The sequence below is a fragment of the Macrotis lagotis genome, chromosome 8 (assembly GCF_037893015.1).
Source record: "Macrotis lagotis isolate mMagLag1 chromosome 8, bilby.v1.9.chrom.fasta, whole genome shotgun sequence".
Lineage (NCBI taxonomy): Eukaryota > Metazoa > Chordata > Mammalia > Peramelemorphia > Peramelidae > Macrotis > Macrotis lagotis.
Genome location: NC_133665.1, coordinates 69,300,509 through 69,312,899, shown reverse-complemented (window position 1 = coordinate 69,312,899; position 12,391 = coordinate 69,300,509). Strand labels below are relative to the sequence as shown.

The 12,391-nt window shown below is 35.1% G+C and overlaps 1 protein-coding gene across 4 annotated transcripts in view; it reads right to left on the bottom strand.

Annotated features, from left to right (window-relative positions):
• Nucleotides 1-12,391, bottom strand: part of RIC1 (RIC1 homolog, RAB6A GEF complex partner 1) — a 154,846-nt gene that overhangs the window by 26,814 nt on the left and 115,641 nt on the right. For all 4 annotated transcript variants that reach the window (XM_074197475.1, XM_074197476.1, XM_074197477.1 and 1 more), the window contains 5 exons: nt 12,007-12,159; nt 5,108-5,311; nt 1,386-1,424; nt 1,142-1,252; nt 72-161 (listed from right to left, as the gene is read on the bottom strand). In XM_074197475.1, coding sequence (XP_074053576.1) covers nt 72-161; nt 1,142-1,252; nt 1,386-1,424; nt 5,108-5,311; nt 12,007-12,159 — 597 coding nt within the window. The remainder of the gene's footprint in view (nt 1-71; nt 162-1,141; nt 1,253-1,385; nt 1,425-5,107; nt 5,312-12,006; nt 12,160-12,391) is intronic.

Here is a 12,391-nt window from a genome sequence, read left to right as displayed (position 1 = left end):
TTTCAAACAACAAAAAAGTAAAACTGCTTATGATTAAAATATGGAAAACTGTTACTAGAATTTCTTTTTACCTCTTCTTGGTGGTCATTTAAATTATAACATGCCAGGACAATAAAGTCATTCCACCAGGCTAAGCCACCTGTCACAATCATATTTTGCTCCTTAAAACAAAAGAGAAAAAAAACAATACATTAGTTTCATTATCCAGTTAAAGGGGACACCCCAAACTATAAGACCCTAATATTTGTTTCTGACTAGACCTGTAAATTCATCAGAATAGGGACCACCCACTGGAACACTTCCTCTAGCAACACAGATTAACTCATTCTTTTGTAATTTATAGTTTCTGAGATGCCTGGAGCAGTGAAGGATAAAGGTAATTGCCCTGAGGACTTGAGAGGCAAGACCTGAACCTAGAGTTCCCTAACTCTTAAAGCCAGATCTTTATCAAGCTAATATAATTGTGAAACACTTCTAAGGCCAAAGAAAGCCATCCCAGAATTCCTGCTGTACACTCTTCAACCAACTGTACAACTCTTCTTCCTATACAGGAAAAGATTGGACCTTGAGCACAAGTAGGACTTCAAATGTAGCAGATAACTATGAAATGATTATTTGGATACTCCTTCCCTGTTTGAGCTCAACAGTAACAAGTTAGGTTTTCCTTGAATAATTAGTGTGGTTATGCAGGATAAAAATATGGAAAAAAATCCTTGTTTTTAGTTCCTTTTTTTGTATCTCCATCTAAATAAAAAAAAAAAATTATGGCTAGGGACCTCAAAAGTTGGCAGTAGCCCAAGCTTTTCTAGGGAAAGGAGAATCTCCTACTTTATAACAAACAGTTCAAGGGAATGTCTTTGATGCATTTAACCTAGGGGAGAAATGATTCTCTAAGTGTTTATTATAAAACACCTCTCTCTAGTTTTCAATAACAGGATTACTGATAAGAAATACTTGAAATGTTATGGAATTTTTCTCATAACATAACTTTTAGCAAAAAAGAAAATTCAGGCTACTTAACTATAACATTCTTTTGGATTATTTTCTATCGCTCATGCTTAATTTTAAAATTTTTTACGGGAGTGTGATTTTGTATATGATTGTTCAGATCTCTCTCTCTCTACTTTGTAAAAGAACCAACCTGGGTAATGTTTCCAAAGAGCTTCCATTTTTTGGTGAGTAATGAGTAATGTGCAAAACCAAACTTTCCAACGACAGCAACATTTTGTCCCAGCTTGTCAATAGCCGAAAACTGTTTGAATAAAATAAAATAAAAAGAATTCTCTAGAAACTAAAATACTTTGTTAAATGTCACTTGCATAAAGAAATAAAGTTATAAAAAGAAACGTTTAAAAATAAATGAACTCAAAAATGAAGTAACTCACCCTTATAGGCCAATTGCTTTCTAGATAAGTGCTGGAAATCTAGAGAAAACAACAGAACTGTCAAATGAAACTAGGAGCCAAATCATGACTCAGTACTATTAATACAATGGTATTCATTTTCCTGTGCAATTGTCAAAACCATACCATAGACAACATTTAACATTTTCTCTATTAAGTGGGCAAATCTCAGAGAAATCTAAATTTCTTATTTATATATTGGCAGAGATCTTTTAATTGACCACTTGCATTTAAGACTAATCCTTTTTCTGTATACTCATTTCTATCATTATAGTAACAGCTCAGTAATAGATTGGTTTGTTGCAGTTATTTTTGTGGGTTTCATCAAATGTATTCTATCTACTCTAATTTATTATGTTTCCAGAGAGCAGAATCTGTTTATTTCTTATCTTCCTAATTGGGTTTCTGAATATACAACACAAACTAATCAATTAATCAAGTAAATATCTGTTAAGGCACCTTCAATGTTCCAGGGATATAAATACAATGGAACACAAGAACAAAAAAGGAATATTCTATAATTGCAAGTTTATATTGTGATGGAAAAGAAAAGAACATCTACAAATGCACACAATAATATGCAAAGAAAATAAATACAAATATATACAAAGAAATTAAACATAAGGCAATTTGAGAGTTGGGGGGAACAGTTAGGAAAAACTGTGTAGATGATGGTGCTTGACTTATGTCTTAAAGAAAGAAGACTGTTTACAGAGCAGAGGGAAGGAGGCAATAACATTCCAGGCATGAGTGTGGCCAGGACAAAGACAGGGACTTGGGAGACAGAGAAATAAGAGTGAAGAGAGAAAATCACTTTGACTGGACTGAAGATTGCAAGAGGGAGAATAATGAATATAAAGCTTGAAAGATAGGATGAAGCCTGAATTTGACATGCTCTAAAAAAATTCAGCAAAGAGGAAGAATCAAATGATTATATCTGTGTTTGAGGAAAATTACTTTGACAGTAATTGCTGAATGGACTGGAATGATGAGAGGACTGAGGCAGGGAGGGGCAACTAGATGGCCCAGTGGATAGTGGGGCCCTGGAGTCAGGAGGACCTGAGTTCAAATCCAGCCTCAGACACTTAATTATCTAGCTGTGTGACCTTGGGCAAATCACTTAGCTCTGGGAAGTAGGTACTAATTATTAGTCTCATTTTACAGATTAGGAAACTGAAGGAACAGGGGTAAAGTAACTTGCCCAGGGTCACACAAGGTCTAAGGTGATATCACATCTGAATTCAGGTCTTCTTGACAACAGCTCTAGCTCTCTAGCTACTCAATCACCTAGCTCTTCCAGGATACAGGATTAAAAAATATAAGAACTTTAACTAAACTGATATTTAATACAGTCAGCTTCTCTTTGTCTTGGAAAGGAAGGATGAAGCAAGAACAAAAATACTGAACTTGGAATCAAAAGACTTAGTTTTCTGATCTAGCTCTGATATTTGTCAGTTATGTGACTTCTGTCAAATAAATTCTAGCCTATGAGATTCCATTTCCTCATTTGTCAAATGGGGATGAGGATGATAATTATAGAATCTACCTAACAAGTATATTATAAAGAAAGGGCTTTGTAAACTTTAAAGTGTTATAGAAATGTCAATAGTTATTACTGTGGAAAAGAAGAGATTATTTATAATCTAAAACACAGGTCAATTCTAAAATTTTTATTAGATCTGGTGAGAAAAAAACAAACCATGCTTAACATAGTCTTAACAATAAAATTTTCTAAACATCAATAAACACTAAAGTAAATATAAAATTCTATTCAGAATGTGTCTAGCATTGAGAAAACTATCTTCAAATGCAGATAATTTGTTGTCCAAGTAATAAATACCATGAGAAAAGGACCTATTCTGTTTTGTTTTTTATCCCCAGCCCCTAAAAGTATCTTATTCAAATATAAGCTTAATAAATGTTTGTTAAGCTGGTTTGAATCTGTGGCTGGCTTTTTTTTCCTCGCTAGGAGCTTTTAAAATTTGCTTTTATAGAGTAGTGGGGAACACTTTGTATGATAGAAATATACTTTGTTTCTTCATTCATTATTTAGGTAGAATTATAAGTAAAGGAAACAAAGGATAACTGGAATTAAAGGCCTGAATTAGTAATTCCAGTTTTTATTTCTAGACTAATACTAAATAATCTGTATGGGCCTTTCCTGTTCTAAAAATTCCGTTTTTCCTATTCTAATACAATTGTCACTGGTCACTAAATTTGACATAATCTTATGAACTCTGGGAAAAACTGAAAAGTTAGAAAATGATGTCACAGAAAAATATTAGCATCTCATGCACACACAAAAATTGTTTCAATAAATATTATTTAAAAAAAAGAATCTCATATAGAATGTTATTGCTGGTAATCAGTAAACGAATATCTTTATTATCCTAAATCTATGCTATCAAATGCTTCTCTGGGTAATTCAATGTATTTTTAGAATCAGAGGGGAATTCATTTTGTTTTATTTCCCGATTGTCTTTTGAATTCAGGACCTACCTGGCTCTACTTGTCTCTCTAGTAACACAGACCTGGTTAAGTAGAACTGGCATTGATGCTAGTCAGTGTAGAATGTATAGTTCCTAGTGTGGGGAAATGGAAATTAAGTAGAGAAATGACTATAAGAGAGAAGGAACAGTGGATTATTTTAGCAAAGGAAATATTCTTGATTCAGTTTTATAATTATAAATTATATAATGAATTAATGAAAACTGGCCAATTTTATGGCAATATCAACATAATTTTAATAGTATATTTGTACATATTAGGTTTTAAAACACAAAGATAATCATATTCTTGTCTAATTCTTTTTGGATTTTGGTCATTGGCCATAGGAAAAGTAGGAACTGAGGGAGTAGTGAAGTGTAGATGTATGTATAGAGATCAGTGAGGATCAGGAGTTGAAAAACACATCTCCTTTCACTGTGAAAAAAGTTTCTGACCAAATATATTTATTTATCAAGAAGAGGTACAGAGTTTGGTGTTCTATTGGAAAATGTTTAGGGAGGTGAAGCTACAAGTGGACTGTTAATTTTCTTAATTCATTTTAATTTCATTTTCCTCCATAAAGTGAATTTCTGAAATGACTGTTTTGCACCAAACTATGGTAATTCTTTCCTTTCTGAATGCCATTACACTGATATTACTGAAAAGTTTTGGGGTCTTTTTTTAATGTAAGAAGAGCTAAATATTTTGTTATAAGCAGAACTGATGGCAGAGATTCTAGAATGGACACAAGAGTATGTGACAGAGACTGTTAAGCCTACACAGTAGGCTCAGTTCTTCCATTTGAGTTAATGCCAGCTGCACAGAATATGGCTAGGTAAAATTCTGGGGATATTTTCATGCTATCTCAGCTTTGCTTACAACACAGCTAGATTTATATTTCTTGAAAAAAGATGAAAGAGTAAATAAGCATTTCACATAGTTGTGATTGAAAAGTGACAGGCAAAACTTGCTGCTCTTGAAGACACTGCACAATGATAAAAGATTTAAAGGAGAGAACAATACATTCTGCATTAAATGGTAAGAACAAAGAAGAAACCAAAGAGGCAGAACATAAAAAGATGGAGAAAAGATATTACACAAGAAAGGTGCCCTGCCACTCCACTGTTTGCAATAATAGAAAAATATTTTGAAAATTAGTCTCATAAGAAATTTCACTGAGTATAAGAGGTGGCAGCTCAGCCTTAAATGAAGTTTACCTGCACAACGTGCCAATGTCGGTGTCCAAGTAAAGTGCTTAAACCCTGAGAATCTAAACTTCCATCTGAAAATGGACTCTTTTCCCGAATGGGCTTATGTTCAGAGTGTGCTGATGATTTTCTAGGATTCTGAGCTTGTGAGGCATCTCCACAGTTCAAATACAAGCGATCCTCTCCCTGAAGTAGCACCTGCTCCTGGTTACTCTGCAAAGAGGGGACAAAGAAGGAACAAACAATTTAAAAAATTAATACTCCAGCTATTAAAAGCAAGATAAAATGGAACCTAAATAAAAAGTAGTATGTTCCAGCTAATTTTTGCAAGTCTCTCACTACACACAGCAATCCTTTTATTTGTCCCTTAATGACTGCCCTGCATTATTTGGAATGACAATTCCAAATTTCTTAAACTTGCAATTCTACTTCCTTCTGCCTCCTGCCCCACCTGTCTTCTCTTAATTTCTCTTTTTCACTCTTGTAAATCTTTCAATACTATCACACATCCTTTCTTCCTTATTCTAGGTCACAGAATGAAACTAAATCTACCATTCCATATTTATCCTCATTTCTACTCTAATTGCCTCCCAAAATCTTGTCTCTCTTACAATTCAATCTTTCCCTGTTTCCTGGTTCTACATTCAAAAACAAAATAAAAATCATCCTCTCCTTCACTATCACCCCTTAACATAGCATTCAAACATTTAATCAACACATTAATACCTACTATGTGCAGGATCCTGCTCCAGAGTCACAATACACAAATGTTTTAAAGTGTGCAGTCCCCGGGGGCAGCTAGGTGGCGCAGTAGATAGAGCACCGGCCCTGGAGTCAAGAGGACCTGAGTTCAAATTTGACCTCTGACACTTAATAATTACCTAGCTCTGTGACCTTGGGCCACTTAACCCCAGGTGCCTTGCAAAAAAGCCCCCCAAAAACATAAAAAAGTGCAGTCCCTGCCCTGAAGAGACTTATATTCACCTAAGAGAGGAAGAATGTGACAGGCACTTAAATTAAGTTTAGAATACGGAATAATGTAGACAAAGGAGAAATTTAGTCAAACTAGAAGAATGGGAGATCATTTTCAATTAGAGGGATCAGGTAAGAGGCATTTTCTTCTCTCCTCAACTTCATTGCAAAACTTTAAGAATAGATTTTAGGTGCTATCTTCACTTTATCACCATTCACTCTCCTCAGTCAGTAGCAAGTTGGATTGAAACTCAACCATTCAATCAAACAACTCTCTAAAATCACTAAAGACCTTATCACTAGATATAATGTTCATTTTCTTTTTCTGTTCTTAAAGCTTTCCTGACTTCTCTGCAGTACCTAACAAGGGTATTTTCATATTTTTTTCCTCTGATGATTACTTATGATTCTCCTACCTCATTCATCATTTCTTCTCTTTTTCTAGCTCCTTACCCCTCTTCTACTCCTTATGCTCAAGAATCTGTCCATAGCCTCTTTATTCTTCTTCCTACTCTTTCTTTGGCAATCTCATACTTAGGTATCTTCCATTATCACCTCTATACTTCACACTTCCTGTTCTCCCCAAAGTTAAATTATTTTAACTGCCAACTATTTATCTCCACCAATGCCCTATCAGTACCTCACGCTCAAAAATGAATCAATTTTCCCACCCATACCAAACAGTTCAACTGCATGTTGATGGAATTATCAAGCTCCCAGTGGTCTAAGGTGTAACCTCCTCAATAAAGTTTGTATATAACCACACTTTTTCAGTTACTTATTTCTTCTTGGACTTAATTATGATAGCCTCTTAGCTTTTCTTGCCTCCTTGTCTTTATCCTTCAATCCATCCTTCACAGAACTTTGCAAATAATCTTTTGGGAGGGGGAGGCAAGGCAGTGGGGTTAAGTGACTTGCCCAAGGTCACACAGCTAGGTAATTATTAAGTGTCTGAGGCTGAATTTGAACTCAGGTCCTCCTGCCTCCAGGGCCAGTGATCTATCCACTGCACCACCCAGCTGTCCCACAAGTAATCTTGATAACTACTCTGATCACACAATTTTTCCTCTGAACTACCTACCAAATTAACTCTTGATAGCCCTCACAATCTTTCCATTCTTAACTTTTACTGTTCCCCCTAAACACATTTCACATTAGAGATAACGTGGACCCTTTGCCCCATCACCTTCTGCTCCTGCTATCTCTCAGAGCAGGACAGCATGCTCACCCTCCATCTCCATGCCACTGCTCTCTGCTAAAGGCCTTCCTTCAAGGTGCAGGGTATTTGCTAACTCAAGAACACATGAACCTGTCAAAGTGACCCCTTCTCTCCAATCTCTCAGGGCATACTGCCTGGACTCCTCTTGTTACTAGTCTCACTCTCCTTCCTATGAGGGTCAGCTGTCTACAGGTATATCCCAAGCACCTAGCATAGGCACTGTACCTTGCAGGGGCTTATCAAATCCTCGCTGAATTAATGATGTCCATAAATTAACTCAGCATTTATCCTGGCGTGCTTATGAAATTTACATATGACATAAAAGTGGACACGTGATAGGATGGATGGTAGTCTAGATTCAAAAAAATTTGAAAAGGCCAAAAGAATAGGCCCAACCCACCATTTCTAAAATGTATAGAAAACTAAGTAAGATTTATAAGAATAAAAGTCTTTTCCCAATTGATAAATGGTCAAAGGATATGAATAGGCAGTTTTCAGATGAAGAAATTAAAGCTATCTATAGTCATATGAAAAAAATGTCACAAATCAGTATTGATCAGAGAAATAGAAAATTAAAATAACTTGGAAGTACTACCTCACACCTAACAGATGGAGTAATATAACAGAAAATGGAAATGATCAATATTTAAGGAGATAAGGGAAAACTGGGTCACTAATGCACTGTTGGTGGAGTCATAAACTGATCAGATCTTTCTGGAGAGCATTATGAAACTATGTCCAAAGGGAGATAAAACTCTGCATACCCTTTGATCCAACAATACCACTACTAGGTCTGTATCCCAAAGAAATCATTAAAGAAGGAGAAAAACCCACACATACAAAAATCTTCATAGTAGTTATTTGGGGGGGTGGCAAAAAAAGGGTAATTGTAGGGATGCCCATCAATTGAGGAATGGCTGAACAATTGTGCTATGGGATGGAATATTTAATACTGTTGAATATTGTTTCCCTATAGAAATGAAAAGCAGTCAGATTTCAGGAAAAACTTGGAAAAACTTACTTGAACTGATGATAAGTGAAGTAAGCAGGACATTAACAGAAACATTATGTGATGATCAACTATGATAGACTTGGCCCTTCTTGATGAAAGAGAATTCTTTTTTTTTTAAGGTTTTTTCAAGGCAAACGGGGTTAAGTGGCTTGCCCAAGGCCACACAGCTAGGTAATTATTAAGTGTCTGAGACCGGATTTGAACCCAGCTACTCCTGACTCGAGGGCCGGTGCTTTATCCACTGCGCCACCTAGCCGCCCCTCTGATGAAAGAGAATTCTAAAGCATTTGCCATGGAAAATGTCATCCACATCCAGAGAAAGAATTATGGAATCTGAATGCAGATCAAAGCACATTTTTTTCACCTTTTTAAAATGTGTTTTTTGCTTTTTCCTTTTCATAGTTTTCCCTTTCTGATCTGATTCTTCTTTATAGTGTGAATAATACAGAAATATATGTAACACAATTGCATATGTATAACCTCTATCAGATTATTTGCTAACCTAGGATGGGAGGGGAAAGGTGGGTTTTACAAAAATCAATGTTGAAAATTATCATTAAATATAACTTAAAAATAAATAAAAAGAATGGGTCCAATCAAATGTGATAAAATTTTAAAAAGACACTTGGGTTAAAAAACCAGCTTCATAAAACCAGAAAAGAGAAACAAACACATGGCTAAACAACCATTCTTGTGAAAAAGATGTAGAGCATTAGTGGATTTCAAGTTTAGTATGAATCAACAGTGTGAGAAGACAACTGGAAAAATGCTAATGCTAATCTAGGTTATAATTAGAGAAAAATGTGGGACAAGTGAAGTACATTTATATATTTTACTCTGCTCTGCTAAGTCCATGTCTTGGATTACTATATTCAGTTCTGGACTTCTCATTTTAGGAACTCTATCAATGATATGATATGTCTAGAAGAGAGTGAGGAGGACAGTCAGAATATTGGCAAATATATTATATGAGGAGAATCTAAAAGACCTAGAGAAGGGATGACTCTGAAGGTGTGCAGGAAGAGCATGATATCTGTCTTAAGAGTATTTGAAAGAGGGATTCAGACTGATTTTGTTTGACAACTGCCAAGAGATGGCAATGTAACTTCATGTAAGAACCAAATTTCCAAGTGTGATGATAAGAAGCTTTAGTATTTGCAGTGAAGGGTAATGATTTCTTAGGAACTGGAAATATTGGCAAGGGTATAGACTACTGTTGGTGGAATAATAAGATCAGAGAAATGCAGTTTGGGGATGAGCAGTAATACCTCCAGCTCAAGTATAAGAGAACCAAAGGAATTTTCCTGGGCTGAAACATGGACAACATGGAGTACATCTCACTGCCTCTATGATCCTCATTTACTGTCTTGAAAAGATCAAAGAGTGGTTTTATTGGAAAAGCTGTGAATTATTACAACCATTCTGAATACCAACTTGGAATTATACAAGCAAAATCACTCAACTGAAATTTGAACTAATAATGCCATTACTAGGTATATATCCCAAGGAGCTCAAGAACAGTAGTACTTTTTTTGCGGAATGAGAGTGATGTCTATCCACTGTAAAATGATCCTGAATAAATTGTGGTCTATTAATGTGAAGAGATAATACTCCATCATAGTTCAACAAACATGCCTATTCTGTGTCAGGTTAGGAAGCAAGATAGAGCAGTGGTGAGAGTGCGGGGCTTAAAGTCAAGAACATGAGTCTCAGTTCACATTTGGTCTCAGACACTTTCTAACTGTGTGACCCCGGGAAAGTCATTTCACTGTCTAAGTTCTTCATCTGGAAAATAGGCAGGAGAAGGAAATGCAAACCACTACTACCCTTGCTGAGAAAACTCCAAAACAGGTCATTTAGAGTCACACATGACTGCACTGACTTAATGACAACAGGTGACAGACACTATTGTAAGAGATACAAATAAAACTAAGAATGGTTTCTTCCTTCAAGGACTTCACAACCTAAAGGAGGGCATGACATGCAAATAGCTAGGTACAATTATAAATATCTGTATGTACACACATACACACTCATGTGCATGCAATAAACCACAGGTGTCCCAGATGAGGAGCAGGAGCACAAAAAGGGGCTGAGAAGAGCTGTTTGTAAAATGTAAGATGTTAGTTGAGACATGAAGAAAGTCTAGGAAGAAGGAAGTGAAAACAAGGATGGAGGGCATTCTAAACAGGAGGGACACCCAGTAAAAATGTATGGAGTCAGAATGTCTTTGTGAAAGGGACCAGTGTTCTGGATTACAGATTATGTAGAGGGGAGTAAGATATAAGAAGACTGGAAAAATAGGAACAGGTCAGGTTATAAAAGCCAAACAGAAAATTTCATTAAAATAAAAAAAGGGGACCAGTGTAAACAAAGTGAACCAAGTCAAGTGAAGAGAGCTGTGTTAGAGGAAAAATATATACAATGATCTCAATACTGTGAAGATAAAGAACACTATTATAAGGCAGCTGAATCTTGATAAAGTGTAATGAACAATCTTAGCCATTGTAGAATAGATGATGCAACATAGTTCCCTCCTCTCAAGTGGGAGATGAAAAGCCTAGGGATTTTTAATTTTGCATATGCTTATCCAATGAGTTCCACTGTGCTAATTTGTTTTGCATAACATTCTTAGTATACAGTTTACATTTAATAAATTATTTTTGATTGATTAATTTTATTTAACAAGGGGAAGAGCTTATCAAGAAATATATGTGATATAAAAACAAAAAGTATAAATACAACTTTTTAAAATAAAAAATTCAATGAAAGAAAATTAAATGGTTAATTAAAAGAAAGATAAATGATCTACTCATATCCCTTTGTTGACATTATTTTCCCCATGTTTCTTTTCCTTGTCTATACAATTTATTCTAGGAGTTATGATTTTCTTTTTTGCAGAAAGGGAGGGGAAGGAACATAGGAGTGGAAAATACTTGCTAATTAAAAAAAATTAATTGAAACTAATCTTAAAAAGAACAATTTTTCAAGGCTATCTACATTTTTCAAGTTTAGAGATATATTAAATCATCTAGTTAAAACCTAGTCTGTCAAAACTAGTTATTCTTTTTACCATAAGAGGAAAATTGCACTTACATCACTTTGATATGAATGTTTCATTTACCAAAAAAGGTAATGCTATTTTTCTGGGGACCACCTAGCTGAAACTGTGGGAAAGGCTCTACCTCAATCTGAACTACAGCAAATAATTTTGTTTGTTTTTGAGGGAAAGGAATGGTTTTAATAGAAACTTTAAAATTTGAGAAATAGAAAGGAAATTATTTTCAGGTACAAATTCATAAGTAATAAATGCTTAGGCATGACCAGGATGAACAAAATATCATAAGAAGTTTCTTGCATAGTTTAGTACAGTTAAAACAGGGCTGCAGCCTATAGAAGCAAAAATACAAACAGAACAGAGTACTACCTCAATTTTTTTTGAGACTTCTTCCTCTTCTATTTTGTCCTTACTGAACCCATCTTGTTTTAATTGAACATATAAATATCTAAAAGGACATAATGGATCCAGAAAGAAAACTTCTGACATACATTAAATGAAGATAGAAAATAAAACCAGAATAAAATGAGTGCGGTTCTGGATTTTAACAGTATAAAATGACTTCTTATTAAAACAATATGAGCCCCAAAAGATAATTGAAAAGTATAATCTCTTTAAAATTCTAAAGGTCATAAATATCTACTTACCATGCAAGGATTAACAGTGAGTGCACTCTTGATGAACTGAAATTGTAGAATGCCAGGCTGATTAGCTGAACTCTTGATGTCAGACTCAACATCAGCATTTTGAGAACCAAATCCACTAATTACCCACAGGTGATAACCTTCTGCACCCCAACTCTTGTGTGAAAAAGAAAACAAAAATTATTCCTGAACAAAATATCTCATCTTTTTTTGGTTTATTTTTTTTTTTGCTAGGCAATGGGGTTAAGTGACTTGCTCAAGGCCACACAGCTAAGTAATTATTGTCTGAGGCTGGATTTGAACTCAGGTACTCCTGACTCCAGGGCCAGTGCTCTATCCACTGTGCCACCTAGCCGCCCCTAATATTTCATCTTAACTGCATATATAT